Here is a 19,202-nt window from a genome sequence, read left to right as displayed (position 1 = left end):
TACTGCAAAAAAATTAAAGTATCTTGGAATAAATCTCATGAAAGACACCAAAGATCTCTACAATGAAAATTCTAAACCATTAAAGAAAGAGATTGAGGAAGACATCAGGTGATGGAAGGACCTCCCGTGTTCATGGACTGGAAGATTAATATTGTTAAAATGACCATCAAACCAAAAGCAATATATAGATTTAATGTAATCCCAATCAGAATCTTTGTGACATACTTCACAGAATTAGAAAAATGCATCCTTAAATTCATATGGAAGACCTTGGATAGCCGAAGCCACCATGAACACAAAGAGCAATGCTGGGAGGATTACTATACCAGATCAGCAAAGTATACTACAGAGTCATAGTCATAAAAACAGCATGGTACTGGCTCAAAAAAAGACACATAGATCAATGCAACATCATTGAAGATCCAAACCTGAATACAGACAATTTCAGCCACCTGATATTTGACAAAGGTGCGAGAAGAAACAAAGGAGGGAAGACAGCATCTTCAACCAAGGTGCTGGCAAAACTGGATCTCCACCTGTAGAAAAATGAAGCTAGATTCTTATCTTTCACCTTGCACAAAAGTCAACTTGAAATGTATCAAAGACCTTAATGTGAAACTGGAAACCCAGAAACTGTTAGAAGAAAATATTGGCAGTAACTTACAAGATATAGGTATAAGAAAGGACTTTCTAAATCGAATAGAAGTTGCTCAGGAATTAAGGTCAGCAATCAACAAGCGGGGCCTCATTAAACTACAGAGCTTCTGTACAGCAAAAGAAACAATCAAGAAAGTGAAGAGAAAACCCACAGAATGGTAAAAAAAAAAATCTTCACCAGTGACACATCTGACAGAGGTTTAACATCTAGAATATATAAAGAACTCAGAAAACAAAGGACTGAGACACCAAATGACCGAATTAAAAGATGGGCTAAAGATCTAAACAGAGAGCTCTCAAAGGAAGAAATAACGATGGCTAAGAAACATCTCAAAAAGTGTTCAGCATTGTTAGTAATTAGGAAATGCAAAGTAAAACCACCCTAAGATATCACCTTACCCCAGTCAGACTGGCTAGGAGCAAGAGAACAGATGATACCAAATTCTGGTGAGGTTGTGGAGAAAGAGAAATGCTCATTCACTGCTGGTGGGATTGAAAACTCATGCAAATGCTATGGAAAACAGGGTGGAGAACTTTTAAAAAACAAAAAAATGAACATACCATATGACCTGGTTATACCACTCCTTGGCATATACCCAAAGAACTCATCCTATTGCAGAGACACTTGTACAACCATGTTTGTTGCTGCTCTTTTCACAAGAGCTAAGAGATGGAAGCAACTTCAGTGTTCCTCAACTGACGAGTGGTTAGCAAATGTGCTATATTTACACAATATAGTTCTATTCAGCAGTAAAGAAAGCTGAAATAATGAAATTTGCAGGTAAATGGATCGTTCTAGAAACTGTTATACTAAGTGAAATGACACAGACTCAGAAAAATAAAACTCATGTGTTTTTCCTCATTTGTGGATCCTAGCACCAAATCCTTTTAAATTCCATGTCCTTTTACTAAGATGATGCTGTACAGCAATCTCTTCTGCATGAAATAACTACCATCATCAAGACTTCAGCTGTGCCTGATCGCTAAACATCGTCACAATTGGGCTTGTTGAGGGTTGTGCTCCTTCATTAAAGGAGGGGCAAACAGGGTCATTGGACCCTCACCTGAGTATCCAGCCACTCTTCCCAGCCAACTGTATGTAGTTTGGCCTAATCACACATGGTCTCCTGGATTTGGGGAGGGCTAAAGTATAAAATCCGGGAAGACTGGAAAGAGAAGATTTGACCTGTGCTGTGTAAAGGCTTTCCAGTGTGCATACCCCAAGGTCACTCGTACACCTCAGCAACCTCTCTGTCATCCTTGTAAGTAAGCTCAGTAAATTCATTGGTTCCCCAGTAAAATTTTAATCAAACATTGGCTTGACGCTAGAACCTTGAAAGGGAATAAGCATTGCTTAGCATCCCCAGGAAAAGAAGTCTCACAACAGATGGAAAATTTATTTGTTAATACTATCATGTCTCATAATTATTTTTAAAAAAGAAAATGAGAATGTAAAAGATGTTAGAAGTATATGGGAATGAAGATACTTTCCAAAATAGAAAAAAAATGAGAACGCAAGTGATGAAGGTCTGTGTAGGTTTATTTTGATATATAAGGAATGAGACAAAAATAATATACACATAATCTTAAATTTCTAAGGTCATAGTTTGGTCAACTAGTTTAAGGAACAAAATATATATTTAGTCAAGGTTTATCTGAGAATATTTGGTTTTTTACCCAAGCTTTATCTACATAGCACATGGTAATTAAAAGTACCACACTGGTGGAACTAACTTATTGGATGTTTAACAGCCATACTTTGAGGCCTATATTAATCTGGTCAGAGGGACTTAAAGGACAGTTTTTGCCCCTTGCCCTCCAAGGTCGACTAAGTTCCAGGGGACTATGGAACATCTCTCAAAGTGTCCTGTAAATGTGGTGAGTCACCTGTCCTCTTGTTCTGGGAGGACATGTAGACCCCATGAGATGGACTTGAACTAGTGTCCAGTCTACAAAGTGGAGGGTCAATTTAGAGAAAACATCTCATTCATGCTTCCAAGTGAAACCAGCCATGGTCGAGCAGGATCTTTGACTTACCTTCACACAGATGGAACTGGTAAAAGAAAGGAGCCAGTGGTTCCTCCCAAACCCATGAGACCCCTGAGGAACAGATCCTCAAATGTCTTTAAGTATAAAAATAAATTCATTTATTTATGCCAACTGTATTGTCTTAAACACCCAAAAGGAAAGTGTAACCAAAGAGTAAAGTGATCAGTATATTTCTTTGAGTTCAAGGGATTACACTTCCCAGACATTAGGCTTAAGTCCATATAAAAAGTTATCTAGACAATTATTTCTCATTGATGATTTTGGTCCTAACCCAAAGGTGCTGCTCAGATGTAAGCCTTCAAATCTCGGTCTGCAATACTGTAGTGCCCACCTGTAGCTAAGGGAGACAACCAGCTATTGTTCTAAAATGATGGATAAATTTGTTTTCTCCTCCTGTCTAGAAGCCTTTGAGAGGGAACTTACACTGATACTAACTACTCCAATAGCTATCAAAATGCCTGAAGGCAAATCCTGAATCCATCACTGTTGAGTCCAGCATTGGCAGACAAAAGAAAAATGAGGAGGAACCCGATAGAGGGATGCTTTTGGAAGCCCTTGTCAAGAAATTCCAATAGACTCTCATATGAACATTAGAAAATTGCCCTGTTCTGACTTTTTTCTAGTTCCTTGTCTAGAACTTGTAATGCTAATTACTCTTGCCTTTACTTCTCCTTCAGATTTCCTAGTCACCTCTCAAGGACTTTCTTTCCCCCCTACAGAGAAGAGTTATGCAATTTGGGAGTCTTTTAGATACACCCACTGAAGGGGTACCCCAGTTGCCTCACCCTGCATTCCTGTTCAGCATGGAAGAAGCCAGAGCGGTCTGCATCCTGATTCCCTATTAGCAATTTGGGTAACCTCTTCAGAGGATGGTGTGATAAGAATAAGAGGTAGGAATTGGCTAGGCAGTTAGGGTAAAAAACTCCAAAGAAAAGTAGCCAGAGGACATGAAGTTATCAGAAAAAAAGTAATTCGGAGTTATGGAAGGAGTTGGAGGGGAGGGAGTGGGCATGGATTTAGTCAAAACGCCATATATGCATGTATGAAATTCTCAGTAACTTTTTTTAAAAAAAGAATTCTATATAATATTATCTAAATATTAACTATCTCACCTTAGAAAAGAGCAATGTTTGTTTATTTATTTGTTCATGTGTGTTCGCCACATACTTGATAGTAGATTTAATACATATCATGGGAAAATGGAACCTAACTAATGAAAGGTTTTCACTTTGGTTATTGGGAAAGCAATTACTGTTCTCCTTTGTGTCATGAAGACTGTATCATCCCTTGGACAAATAACACTATTTCCACAGAGTGAAATGGAAAGCAAAGGAATCCATTCCTTAGGATTGGTGAAAATCTTTTAGCTCACTATTGTCGAACTCAGACTCATTGTACAGGTTTTGTGTTGTTACTTTATCAGAAACATTAGTCATAACATTTTTTTTTTGTCCTCTCCAGGATCCTAAGTCTGCATCTAACTTTAACTTGCTAATAATGACTTCCAAGAAGCTAAAATAACATGAAGGAAGGTTTATCATTTGCCTTTGTTACACGGAAGCCTTATTTTTAGCTTTTGAATATATAACAGATTCAGATCTAGCCTCTGAAGTTCTTAATAATGCTGATCTAAAAATCACACCACATCCTTCCAGGCTCACAAATCAAGTTCTCATACACTGGCTAGGTTCTCACAGCATCTCTATGATGTTGGCCAGAAAAGTGGTGGCATTCTGAAGTAACAATGGGTTCCTAGATGTCCTTAAATCCCAGGTGTCCTTCTATTTAAATTCTTGCCTCTTTCATATGTGCTAGGATGCTTTTGAGGTAATTGTTTAAACCCTCTTCCAAGATGCTTTTCCTGGCTGGCAGTTGGCCCGAACCATAACCTGCTCTGTCATTTTGAGTTGTTTTTAAAAGTAACAATTGGTTGATGCAGTAATTAAAGTTTCTTTTTTGACCTTCAGTTGTTCCTGTAGCCACTCAGGAAACTGCCTTTGCATTTGCAGCATAAAACCAAGGTAAAGAATGTGCTTATGACCCTGTAGGGAATACATAGAGTTCATTTACTGCCACACTGACCATGTCATCAAGTAAATTCTAATTATTCCCTCCTGATAATTATTAATTCAGTCCCTTCTTTGCCTGTTTCCTGTTCTTTTACTAGTCCCTGGAATCAAAATGAAATGAAAACTTAAGCTGGAGGTTAGCTTCCAGAGTATTCATCAAGACTAATTCTTAGGGCTCACCCTGTGGAATTGGAGAGAAAAATAAGAGCGTGCAGAGGGACGGGAACTGCAGTGCAGGCCCAGTGAAAGTCTTTGCCATCTGAGATGGAATGGTCCTTCAGGATTGTTACAAGTTGTATTCTAAGAATCTATAGCCAGGTGTGGTGGCGTACACCTTTAATCCCAGCACTCAGGAGGCAGAGGCAGGCAGATCTCTGTGAGTTCAAGGCCAGCCTGGTGTACATAGTGAGGTCCAGGACAGCTCAAAAAGACCAAAAAAATAAAAAATAAAAAATAAAACCTGTCATTGGATGCAAGCTGCTGTGAGCAGGGCCCTCCCCCTGAAGCAAATGTTGTCAATTGAGGCTGTCTCAGAAGGGCTGACAGCCTAGTATTGTGTGTCCCAGCATCCCCAGCAACAAGAGAGTAAGCCTTGTGTTGCTGCAGAGGGGTCTGAGTGGTTCATCACAGTACCCAAAGCCATACTTTACCTTTGCCTTGAGCCCAAATGCTAGTAACTGAAGCAGGAGGAACTGAAATCACTAGTAGAACTTTCTTCTCAAGAGTCAAGGACTGTAATGCCTGGAGATCACATAATATTTATGAAATGTCAGAAATGAATGTTATTTGGTACATTCTGATGTTTCAAACTTGTTAAGCACAGAATAGAGTTGTGTGACTTATCTTAAAGGCTGACCTTGGAAACTGAGGCATAAGAATGGAATCCTATTTGTTGGTGTATATATGTCTGTATCTCTCAGGCATGCCTGAAGGCATACCCCATTGTTAGAATGAAGGCAATTTCAAACATAGGGCAGGCCTGAGGCATGGAAGGTAGCACACAGCATTTATCCATTGCTCCTGGGTTCATTTCAGGCATTAGCAGTATCTGGAAGATGACACTCCATTTCCTCCCACATTTTCTGATTTGTTTTTGTTTTTTTTTTTTCTCAGTCTTTCTAAACTGTCCACCTCCATATCATGTTTGCACACTGATAGTCATTTGGAAGTCCATTGAAAAAGGAATGATATCTGTTTTCTTTTCATTTTGTTGTTGTAATTAAAAAAAAACAACAACAAAAACAAAAAATCACTGACCAAAAGCAACTAGGGGCAGGTGTTTAATCATATACTTCCAGGTCATAATTCATCATTGAGAGAAGTCAGGGTTGGAACTCAAGGTAGGAGCCTGGAGACAGGAACCACAGGAGACATTTCTTGCTGACTCACTTAACTGGTTTGCTCACAGATTCATGCTCAGCTAGCATTTTTTAAAAAATATTTTATTATTTTTATTTTATGTGTCTGAGTATATTGCCTGTATGTATGTACATGCACCCGTGTTGTGCAGTGCCACAGAGGTCAGAAGAAGGCTTCAGATTCCCCTGGAACTGGAGTTAAGGATGGTTTGTAGCCACCATGTGGGTGCTAGGAATCGAACCCAGGTCCTCTGCAAGAGCAGTCAGTACTCTTAACTGCTGAGCCATCTCTCCAGCCCCTCAGCTAGCATTTCTATACAGCCCTAGACCACCTCCCTAGGGATAGTGTTATCCATAGTGGGCTGGGCCTCCCTGCATCAATTAATAATCAATATAGCCCCCACAAACGTGCCCATAGGCTGGTCTGATCTAGACAGTTCCTCGATGGAGGCTTCTCCTCTCAGATCACTAAGCTGTGTCAAGTTGACAGTTACAGCTAACCAGGACAACATCCTTCCAAGTTCATCATATGAAGGGAAAAGTCAGAATAGAGGAGAACAGTTCTACCCTGTTCTTCCATAAGGGTAGACCAGTAGACATCTTCATGGACTTCTGTCCCACCCCAGAAACCTATGAAAACAGAAGCACATTTGATTAGACTGTCAACTTGGTTCCCTATCAGGTTCTATCTTTCCCTGCGAGGGGTTTGTGAATGTGCAGAAGAGGTGACCCCTCTTCTTCTTTTTCACAGTTCAGCATTTCATGAAATAAAGTACATGTAAAGAATTTAGTTCCTCTCTCTTTTTTCTGCTCCCCTTTATCCAAGATTCTCAAGAATTGTACCTTTCTCCCCTTTTCTTTTTGTGAATTCTCTCAAATGATCCTCATAAATACTAAGAAGCCTACATGTGGATATATTTATGACAGAGCAGAGCCAAGTGTACAAAGTGAAATGAACATGGGCATAGGAAAGAACCAGGTTTAAGTGTTATCTGATGTGCATTAGAATTTCCTCAGTATTGACTCCTGCTTCACCCCATCTTCTGAATGGCACTGTGGTGCTTTGAACACCAACAATGACTATTTTACAATGATATCATATAAAGTTGAGTATTTAATTTTGAGGGCAATCACAGCTTGTTTTGTTGCAAACAAGAAATAATGAGTTTCATTTTGGTATTAAATCTGATTCTGTGGGATAACCTCAGAACTTGAGACTGGTAGCATCGTCTTTTGTGTTGTAAGCAGTTAGCTCCTAAGTGACCTTTCAGACCATAACTTGTTCATGAGTTGGAGATCCTTTTACCAGGAAGATGAAGTCAGAAGTCTATGTTAGAGAGATGAGATTCCTTCTTTGTGTCACAAGGGACAAAGCATTTTCATTATTTTTTTTCCTTCTCCATGTTCTATTCATCTTAGATTGCCAGTTTATAAAGGGCAAAGGGCCAGCATTTGCTGGGATAGAATTGAATTGTGGCAAGTGGAGTCACTGCAAATACTACTTTGACAATGATGCTGAATGCTGTGTTATCGTCTGCAGTTTGCAGCTGCGTGATCCACTTATAGAAATTTTTAAGAATTCTTTTTTTAGTTTCAGTTTTTAGAAGTCCTAGAACTCTGTGATTGAATTTCTTTACTTAAGAACATGCGTTGATTGGTTCTTTACATAAGCTAATGGTATCATTGAACCTGAGAAATGCATCCCTATTTTGCAACACTAATTTGCTTTCTTTTTGCCTTTCACTTAGAAAATATTGGGTAGTTGTATTTTGAGCCTGTTCCTTGCAGCTATTTAAGTCTTAATAAACTGTCAGCTGGTAGGGAACTGAAATGTTTATGTAAAAGAATGACATTGCAAGTGACAATATGCCCCGAGTTAGGACATTCTTACTAGGACACAGTTAGTGCTTCGGTCCTACATATGTTTTAGGACAGTAATATGGACTAAGCTTATGTATATATTTATTATTCCTAATACACATCATACATAATCATAGTAAATGGGGAGAAATGAACACACTACCATAGTTTTTAAATTGTGTTTTCAAAGTTCTGATGACTAAAACAGCACTGAGCCTTTGAATTTCCAGCTCTACCAGCTCTTTGTAAACTTAAAGCTACTAAAGTTCAGTTTTTAAGTAACTGTTAAGTTCATAAGAAAAGAAACAAATAACAAATAAAGGAAATCAAGAGTCCAAGACAGTATGTAATCATGTTTGATAAATTTCTACTTTATTGGAGAGAAAACAATATGTAGAAAGGATGCATTTTTGCATAAGGAGATAACTAGAATAACTGGTGACAAAATTAATTTCCTATTATGGACATGTTTCTTGCAGAATCACTTGTAGAATGTTTAAGTAGATTATTAAGAGATGGCTCAGCAGTTAAGATTGCTGGCTGCTCTTACAGAGGACCCGAGTTCAATTTCCAGCCCCCACATGACACCTAACAACGTTTGTAACTCCAGTTCCAGGGGCATCTAATGCCCTCTTCCTCCACAGGCACTACATGACACAGGTATACTTACACACATGGAAGCAATACAGTCATACACATAAAATAAGAATAATAAAATATTTTTAAAAATTTTAAAAGATTTTTCTAAAAGAAAATCTAAAACTATGTAGGTTTTAAGAATAGTTCTTGGAAATGCAAATTGAACCTCCATTGATACCTGTGTTTCCTTTGCATTATTGCTCACTAGTTATTTTTAGTTTGTGTTACAGTACATGCTATCAGATACAAACATGAGGCAGTCGTGTTTTCAGATAATCTATTTTTTTGCCTTTTTTTTTTTACTTTCAGTTTTCTCTTTCCTAATCTGAAGGCTAAGTGGAAGCATTCATTAGTATAGAGCAAGGTTTGTTCTGAGAGTGAGCATGGCTTTCTGTTTCAGAGTACAGAGCTGAAAGTCATCCCTTGAGCTATATCCTTAAAGTGCTCTTCTTCAGTATCATATATAATTTACTACTTACTGGTTAGCTTTTCTGACAGGTATCCTTGAAGTTGTCTGAGTCCATTAGAACCATCTCTTCCTGGCTTCATTTATCCATCTATTCATGGACTCAATGAGGAGTGGTCAGCGTGCTCTGGGAACTCAGAGGGAGGAATGATTGGCTCCATGTGTATCCAAGGATGAAGAAAGGAGTAGCAACATCAGGCTCAGCTTACATTAAGACTGAAGCTGTACTATATTACATCTAGACTGAAGAACTTATTAGCTTATCTTAAATAGTAAATAACCAGAGTGAAAAATCACAATTTACTCCTGTAGATTAGATAAAAAGTGAGGTAATGCAGTTATAATCACAAAGCCCACCCTTCCAGCTCAAATGGCTTCTATGAGAGAATGAGTTTCAACAGGGAATATAGGTTGATTCTTGAAATTTTGAACATTCTGTTAAAATAGTAGTCCAAACAATAAAACAAATCTGACAGTTTCAGACCAGAGCATTTTACTGTAAGGTCATGTTTTCATGTTATTCCCTCAGTGATTATATGCTGTGCTCAGGATGTGTGAACTGAGGGACTCTTCACAACCAAAACCACCAGTCCTTATAGCCATTGAACTTTCAGTGTAGGGAAGCGCATCATTCAAAAACTTGAATAATTAGTAGATGTGAAAAACATTATCATTGAAATCTACCTGATGACTTTATATCCATGCTCAGATGCCAAGGAGCACAGCAGGAGCAGGTCATCTCTTCCCCCCAAACTGGCCCTGATCAGGAATATCTGACTGCTTAGTCACCTCACCTACTAGCCTGCCAGCTTGCCAACCTGCCAGTCCATCCTTCCTACTCACTCTTTGTATAACTGTAATAATTCAACTGTAAACCTAAAAATGTACAGCCAGTTTCATTAGAGATGCATCCTAGCTCAGAAAATTGTTATTGAATATGTCAATGCTGATGTAATGAAATGCTTCCTCTAAATGTGTGGTTATTAAATAAATAATTTTAAAAAACTTGATCACATAAATGATGAGATTAAGTGACATATCCCAGTGCTATGATGCATGCAAATTGAGACGCGAGGATGCAGATTAAGGAAGGCTTCCATGAGGAAGGGACCACTGAGCCGGTATCTGAGGAATGAATGCAGTTAACTTGGTAAGGAGGGAAAGAGAGGCCAGTCAGCACAAACTCCTGTGTGGGTGGACTGCAGCAAGGATGGAATTGACAGGTCATTGTGGGGTACAAAGTTAGGGTTGAAATGTACAGAGTGACACCAGAGAGAAGGGCAGGACTTTACAAGTTGCAGTACTGATTTCTGTTTTATTGATAGATATATTTAGGAGGAGGATGACATAATCCTATTTGCATTTTTAAAAGACCTCTAAGCCAAATATTATAATCCCAGTATTCCGCAGCCTGAGACGGAAAGATTGCCGTGAGTTTGAGGTCAGCCAGGGCTACATAGTGCATCCCAGGTCGTCTTGTGTTTTTAGGCTACAGAATGAGACCCTGCCTTAAGAAAAGAGAAGAGAGACAAAATAAAAAAATAAATGTAAAATACTACAGAAAACAATAACCTAAACAAAATAAGACCTCCCACTTGTTGTGTGTCAGTTTAATGCTGCTGTGACAAAATACCTGAAATAAACAACTTAAGGGGGACAGATTTTATTTTGCACCAGGGTCACCTGTATTCATTGCTATTTGCTGTGTCAAGCATACCTCATGGCAGGGAGCAAGCATTTAGCAGATGGTGGCTGAGAAGGGCGGGGAGGAGGGAGGAAGAGGGGGAGAGAGAGAGACAGAGACAGAGACAGCATACCTCATGGCAGGGAGCAAGCATTTAGCAGATGGTGGCTGAGAAGGGGGGGGGGAGGAGGGAGGAAGAGGGGGAGAGAGAGAGACAGAGACAGAGAGAGAGAGAAAGAGAGAGAGACAGAGAGAGACAGAGAAGATGGGCCAAGGACAAGATAAATCCTTCAAAGACATGCCTCAGTGACCCGCTTCCTCTAACCAGGCCCCACCACTCCACCTGTTCAGCTGTGCATTCATCAATGCCTTTGATGTCAGATCATCTCTCTATAGCACCACCATTGGGAACAAAGCTTTCTACACATGAGCTTCTGGGGACATACTTTAGATACAAAACTGTAGCATCCCTATTTGCCCAATGCTATTGCTATTCTGAAAGGTGATTATCTTCACCAAGATCACCTAATAAGTGGTAAGGTAAGTGCTCAACCTTGTAGGGTGAGGCTACACTCAGATCCCTTGGCTTCCTCTTCACTTCAGTACCTTGATGCACAACCTGCAGGATACCAGCATTTAAGAGAGCTAAACCAGGTGTGGTGGTGCATGCCTTTAATCCCAGCAGCTTTAATCCCAGCAGTAGGGAGGCAGAGGCAGGTGTATCTCTGTAAGATCAAGGCCACCTCTGGCTACTGGGAGACCCTGTCTCAAAGAAGAGAGAGAGCTAAGAAGCTCTAAAGAAGGATGAACGATGTGAGAGAAGAAGATTGAGTGATGATAAGTGCCTGGGGGTGATGTGAATGCGCCCACGGTGAGGGGTCTGGAGACTTTGATAGAACACTTTCAGAACACTGTGAGGGCTGTATTGAATAGCTGATGCATGAAGGAAAAGTGAAGAAATAAATTTCAAAGTTGTAACTGTCGTGTTCAAAAGATGATGAGGGGAGAGGGCAGCCAGCCGTGGGGGAGGTGTTCGTGGCAGCCTAGGACATCCATGTGTGTTAAGAACTGTGTGCAGAATTAAGGGGGTAGTTGTAGACCTCAGGAGCAGTATCCGTGGGGTCCAGTGTGGAACTGTTTGGGTGTAAGGTAACTTCAAGAGCATAGAAAGTCTGATCTGGGCGAAAGCTTGTTTTGAAGTTCTTTAAAACATAATTAAATCTACTGTGTGTTCAGTGGTCAATCTCTTATGAAAAGTCTCTGGGGGTTACATGAAGTCATCTTTCAAGGCACATAGATTCTTGATTATTGTTCAAGCAAATATCTTCTTAAATGTTGATAAGAAGCCATATGGTATTTATGGTTATAGTTAGAAAATGACATCATAAATTAGTGTTTGTCTAAAATTGTAAAATGTCCTAAATTTGTTCTATGTAGTAATTTTCATCTATCTTGTGGTACTTTGGGTTGTGTTTCCTGTTCCATGTTTTGATTGCTACTATTAATTTTGATTTGAGGTCATAAAAGGGCTTGAAATGTCTCTGAAAGCCTATTTCTTATTAGCATGTTTGATTTTTGACAGATTTGTGTGTTCTTTCAGGCTTTTAAAATATATGTTCAACAGTAACAGCAACTTGTTTTGTGGATTAGAGCTATATCTAAACCTCATTACTTGAAAAAAAATTATAAATAAAATTAAAATTATGATTTACATCCTTTAAAAATCCTTTACGTTTGGCATAAATTGCAAATTGATTTTAGTTTACTTAGTATTTTTGTAGTTGACACCTTTTCTCGGTGTGTTTTTTATATATTTTCTTTTTTAATGTTTTTTAAATTTTTATTTTTATTTTCTGTGTATACATGTTTTGCCTGCATGTAAGTTCACCCATGTATGCAATGTCCATGGAGACCAGAACAGGGCATCAAATCCCCTGGAACTGGAGTTGCACATGGTTGTTAGTTGCCATGTGGGTGCCGGGACCCAAACCCAGTCCTCTGCAAGAGCATCTGGTGCTCTTAGCCACTGAGCCATCTCTCCAGCCCTGTGATATGTTTTCTTTATCTGCCATCCTTGCCTCTATGGCTGAAGTTACATTGTGTATGGGAGAATCACTGAATTTCTTCCCGCTATAATTCCTGGAGCTGCAGTAATGACCAATCAATGCACATATCATAACTTCCTGTAGGTAGTACATCCTAGTCCTCCTCTCTCTGCAAAATGTTTCTGAAACCAATTAATTAAAATCATTACTCTATAATGAATGATGTGCCCCCCTTCCCCACTGCAAATAATGAGAGAGCTAAGGGATGTGGAGATTGTGGCTTCATTTTTAGTTCTAGGGATGGCTCAGTTGTTACAAAATCAAAGGTCAGCATCGATTCTTATTGCAGGAAAACTGCTGTTACGCCAGAGTCCTCTTACGCCACAGGCAAGTCTTCAGGGACATAGCAATGAGCAAATAGACACAATCCCTTCTCTTTTCAAGCTTGTAGTCTAGGGACAAGAAATCTGATCCCAACAGAATGAAATCCAGGCATTTATTAGTAACATCCATTTGTTAATTACCACAGTCAGGCACCTGGACAGTAGTGCGTGCAGTACACAGACCCTCAAGGTTTCTCCAGGCAAATCTGTGCTTTTATATGTTGTTGGGCAACAGACTTGATATTTTATACACTACTTATTGTATAGTGACATCTTTGAAATGCATATTAGTAATGTTTATTTTACCAAGAAGTTGGCAAAGTATATGAACTTGACTTTCTTTAAAAATATATAAAAGTAAAATGACAGCAGATTCATATTCATTTTCCCGGGCAATAATGTTTCCTTATAAGCAGTATAACTGGCTCTAAGTGACATGCATGATTGCCTTCATATACTCTCTGTCTTTTCTTACAGTTATTGCCAGTTTTCGAGGAACTGTCCCCTATGGCCTATCATTGGAAATCGGAGATACTGTTCAGATCCTAGAGAAGTGTGATGGTGAGTGACCTCGTAGTGACAGCCTGAGGCCATGTAAAGAAACTCCTTAGTGTAGGACTGTCTCTGTGAAATTTATAAATCCTGTCTGTTAATGTCAGAAACTTTCCCAGAAATCATGGGAAACTATTTTGAACAAAATTTGTTCTTATATATACAATGTTTGACTTATGGAAAAACAAGTGTTCTTTAAAAGCCAATTGGTTTTTTTTTTCCAAATTTGTTAGTTCTTTACAGTCCTCTATATGGCATCCTGGAGAGTGCTTGAGCATACCACATTTGTAGAAGTTTGGGACTAACTCCCAGCCTAGAACATTTTCTAAAAACCTCAAGGTCTAGCAGTTCCACGGACAGAAGTGAAGGTCATGCTGGGAAATGTCGCACCCCGAGTTACATGGCCTGGCCGGGGCTGCTCTAGCCTTCTAGTTATTCTTCCAAATTTGGAAGAAAATTATTCAATGAACTTGAAATGTTGGTAGACTGTATTATGAGCCTCTGTGATTATTATTAATTTACATAGCAGGTAACTCATTAAAAGTGCCTGATCTATTATTCTCAGATGTCTCCATTCTTGTTGTATGAGACATCCTGAAATTGTAGTCCTTGAAAAGATGCCAGATAAAATGACTATGTTTCTTTTTCTTGTTAACAAAGTGACTAGATTTTTGAATGCCACTAGTATTTCCAAAAATGCCCGTTTTCTTCCTAGAAGACTTTCCTTACTAGGAATTCACAGTATGATAATATTCTATCTAAGAAATTGTATCATGGATTAAATTGTGTGTGCTCAAACAAAACTACTGCATTTAGCTAGAACCTGGATTTAAAAGATGATGATATGTGGATATTTATTCTATTCATGTAATTGAAAACTCTGAAAATATAATAAGGTTTCCTATGTCATTACCAGATGCATTGTGTCTATTTCTACTTTGCATATAAATACAAAATTCTCTTTAAACTAGTGCATAGAAATGGGGTACATATTTAATGGGGGTAGTAACCTAAAATTTTTCCTGTATAGTATAATTATACAGAGACCTCTATGAAATATTTCTGCAATTGTCAAAATGTTTTAGATTCTATTTTAATAATTAGTTACAAATAGATAACTTTTGGGAGGGGGTTGGATTTCTTTTGTTCTTATGACTAGCTAATAAGCCCTGAGATACAGAATCTAATTTTCAAATAATTCTGCTTTCTTTGGACTGCTTTGAAAATTGTTAGGGGTGGTTCATTTTTTTTCATTATTGTGTATCTTTCTAAGAAACTATTATAAGGAACAAAAATATGTTTATTATATGTTATTTATTATTTTTATTTTATGTGTATATGTGTATTGCCTGCATATAGGTAAGTGCACCCGTGGCATGCAATGCCCACAGAGGACAGAAGAGGCTGCTCAATCCCCTGGAACTGGAGTTATGGACAATTGTTAGTTGCCATGTGGGTGCTGGGATCAGAACCTGGGTCTTTTGCAAGAATAGCCAGTGTTCTTAACCACTGAGCCATCTCTCCAGCCCCAGGAACAAAAAAAAGTTTAAATATGAAGCTCAAATATTTGCTTTAAAAAATTTAATTATTCAAAAATTCAGTTATATAGAACATTTTTAATAAAAAAATTATGTATATGAGTGTTTTCCCTGCATGTCTGTAAGTGCACCTGTGTCATGCAATGACCTAAGAGACTTTAGAAGAGGGCATCAGATGACTGGAACTGGAGTTCCAGATGGCTGTTAGCTACCATGTTGGTGCTGGGAACTGAAGCTAGGTCCTTTACAACAGCAGTGTTCCTAACTGCTGAGCCAATTCTCCAGCCCCAAATAAAATATTTCTGCAGAGCAAAATAATTTCCTACCAATAAGAAAACTGATTTCTACACTTACAAAGATATACCTACACGTGTTTAAAATGACAAAAAAGAAATGTCTCCCTTAAGAATAGTATTGTGAAATTGATTCATAGTTCTGCAGAGCTTGAACAGTAGGTACTCTACAAAACAGACACTGTGGGAAGCTCAGCTGAACAGACATTACACCGATGAAAGTACTAGTTACCTCCTGGCTCTTACTACTTGAGGCTGATCTCATCGACATGGTGGACTTATGTCTACACATTTGCTGTATCACTACTGTTATTTGGTGATCAAGTCTGCTTTTTCATGAGGCAAATAGAATTTAGAGATACATTAAATTTTTTGTTGATCCTTACTTTTCCCTTAGACTTCATCTGCCCTTTAATAAAGTTGGGACAGATGGTGCTCAGAGGGGTAACTTGCTCAAGGTTAAGTAGTAAGCTGGGCCTGGTGGCATATGCCTGTAAATCCAGATTAGGAGGCAAGCTGAGGCAGGAAGATCCTAAGTTCAAGGCTAGCTTGGGCTTTATAAGACCTTATTGGTAAACAAAGCAAAACAAAAAATAGTACACTGTAATGTGCTTTTTATTTAAGCTCAATGCCTTTGATCCAAAGCCTTTATTTCATTACACATATTTCTATTTTAAATGTTTCTGGTACAATTTTAATAAAACAATATATTAATAAAATGATTAAACTTGGGGTCACTTGATCTGTTACCTAACCTAACCCCAGAACTGCTGTGTTTTGCATAGAATAGTTACATGAAGGTTAAAATTCCAACAGCAAAGAACAAATTCATTTGTTACCATTTGTCTTTAAATATTACCATGGTTTATGTATTAAATTGTGATCATGATTATTTCTCCACAGGCTGGTACAGAGGATTTGCCTTAAAAAACCCAAATATCAAGGTAACAAACCATTATTTCTAACTGTAATTATAGAGTTTTTATTGAAGATGATTATTTAATTTATTTTACTATACAATTGCAATTACAGTTGGGCTCTTAATTAGGATGCAAAATGGCAATACATATTTTCATAATTTTGGGAATTTCTTTGAACTGGGATTATAGTTAAGATATGCTATTCAAATTGTAATCCTACATAACCCTTGAAAGTTATTCTGAGAAGCCATTAATAAGCTCATTACATATAAACAAAATCTTTTTGAAGTGTTAGTTTCCCAGAGAGGAAAATTCAAATTCAGTCAGGGAAAATATACATTACAAAAGAAATATTAAATAGTGGTATTTAATCTTTAACTTTTCTGTAATATTGTTTGTGAAATGCTGGTGTGGAGAAACAAGCTTATTCTAGTGTCATACATATGGGTGTGCGAAGCTAAAACTAGGAAAACTATCTGAGAATGCTCATTTTCCTTATTATTCCAGGGAGATGCTAAAAGTCACTATCTGTACCTACACAAATCCTTGGAAGTGGGTGGCTTTCATCTTTCACTTGGGCAGTTAGTGATTTTTTATAGTAATCCTTACTATCTGTCTTTATACCTTACTCTAATCTTCCCTGGTTTTCAAATTCATACTTCCCACAGTCTGTAATACTTTGTTATATGTCATTCTTTTTTGGGTTTAATGCTAGCTTTATTAAAATTGTCAATAAGGAATTGTGTCATTTCTCATTCTCAAAATACAATGTCAGGGATCTAAATCCTGTCTTTTTGCTTAAATATAGCTTGGGCTGAACAGCCAACTGTGCTTAATTACTTCATTTCATTATTTTAGATCAATCTAAAGAAAGCCTAAGGGATAAATGAGCACATACATTTAATTTTTTGATACTTTAGCCCTCATTTAAAGTTTTGATTTTTTTTGACGTCTCCAGGGCACAAGCAAATATAGCTTTCATGTTTAATTATTCATCTAGAGCATGTTTCTGAAAAATTTATTATGATTTCTCTATCACTTCAAACTCATCTCATACATTTTCAGTTCCAACTTTTCCTTATAGATTGCTCTATTTGTTAAGCCTATCATTTTGACATAAATATAAATCTCACAAATTAAAAAAAGTACTCTGCCTATTTGCTACTGTTGAATATATGGTATTTGCTTATTACATGTCATTTTATACTTAGATCCACAATGGTGATAACATAATCAGATGATATTTGCTTTTGTAAACATTTAATTGAGTTTTCACTTGATTGCACATTAGAAATTGTTCAGAGTACATTGTTATTTAATAGGCAATACAATGGATTTTTATTTTGACATATTTTTTCTGTGATTCTAAAGAACATAGGAACAGTTTTCTTGCCCTATTATTTCTTACAATAAAGAAGCCTATGTGGCTTCTTTTGTTTAGTTTTTTCCCATCAGCTTGGTGGTTAATTGCTAATGTGTTAGTATCAAAGCTCTTCCATAACATGTAATACACATTGTCTGCAAATTCACAGTGTTCTTTTGCTACTTTTTGCGGGGAATCTTTTTGAGAAAGGGTCCCCTTGTAGCTTCAGCTGGCCTGGAACCTGTTATGTAATCCAGGCTGACCCCAATCTCACAGAGATCTTGCTGCCCCTGCCTCCAGAATGCTGGGATTAAAGGGCATGTGCCATCATGCCTGACTCTTTTACTACATATTTTAAAATAGAGCCGTGAGTATTTGTGGGGGAAGAAAAAGGACAACTAATATAAACAACAAAAATAAATCCCATTGGCGAGGGGAAACTATTTCTTTTAACATTTTTTAAAAATTTATTGCATTTATTGGGTGGGGGGCACAAGTCTAGAGTATGTGCATGTGGAGGTCAGAGGACAAGTTACAGGAGTCTGTTCCCTCTTTCTGCCATGTAGAGTCCAGGAATCTGAGATCAGGTCATGGGGCTTTCCTGGCAAGTTCCTTTACCCCCTGAGCTATCTCACCAGCCCAAATTTTCTTTGCTTTTGTTGTTGCCATTTTGGAGGTACTAGGTATTGAACCCTTGGCCTTATGCATACCAGGAAAGTGCTCTACCACAGCGCTCTACCACCAGCTAAGGTTATCCATTGTAACATAATTTCAGCCTGGTGTGATGGTGTATGTCCATAATCCCAGTACTTGGGAAGTTGAGGTAGGAGGATTACCATGAGTTCAAGTCCAGCCTGGGCTGTGAGTGAGTTCCTTGCTACCTTGGGTTGTAGTATGAGGCCCTGTCTCAAAAACCAAGTAACAACAGAACCCATAGTTTGTTTTGTTGTTGTTTTTTAAGCCTTAGTTTTTATGTAGAAGTGTTGAATGTTTTTTATTTTCTGACTTACAGAAAACATATTTGTTGAGCTGGACAGTGTAGTGGCACACACCTGTAACCCAGACTTGAGGACACAGAAGCAGGAGATTTGCCATAAGTCTGAGGCCAACCTGGCCTACATAAGTAAGAATTCCAGCCCAGACAAGTTCCAGGCCTCACCAAGACCCTGTCTCAAAAGAGAAAGAAAGAGGGGCTGGAGAGATGGCTCAGCGGTTAGGAGCTCTGACTGCTCTTGCAGAGGACCCGAGTTCGATTCGACACAGGTGCACTCTCATACATGCAGGCAATACACTCATACACATAAATAAAAATAATTAAAAAAAAAT

At 38.1% G+C, this 19,202-nt stretch overlaps 1 protein-coding gene across 4 annotated transcripts in view; it reads left to right on the top strand.

Moving 5' to 3' along the window:
• The window catches only part of Dock4 (dedicator of cytokinesis 4), a 492,219-nt gene that overhangs the window by 200,218 nt on the left and 272,799 nt on the right, over positions 1–19,202 (top strand). For all 4 annotated transcript variants that reach the window (XM_029561952.1, XM_017797318.2, XM_008829790.3 and 1 more), the window contains exons 2-3: positions 13,688–13,771; positions 16,497–16,537. In XM_029561952.1, the coding sequence (XP_029417812.1) occupies positions 13,688–13,771; positions 16,497–16,537 (125 nt within the window). The remainder of the gene's footprint in view (positions 1–13,687; positions 13,772–16,496; positions 16,538–19,202) is intronic.

This window comes from Nannospalax galili, unplaced genomic scaffold (assembly GCF_000622305.1).
Source record: "Nannospalax galili isolate Female #2095 unplaced genomic scaffold, S.galili_v1.0 scaffold674, whole genome shotgun sequence".
NCBI classification, from domain to species: Eukaryota; Metazoa; Chordata; class Mammalia; order Rodentia; family Spalacidae; genus Nannospalax; species Nannospalax galili.
Note: the sequence above shows the minus strand (reverse complement) of the source record. Positions and strands in the feature narration are given on the sequence as shown.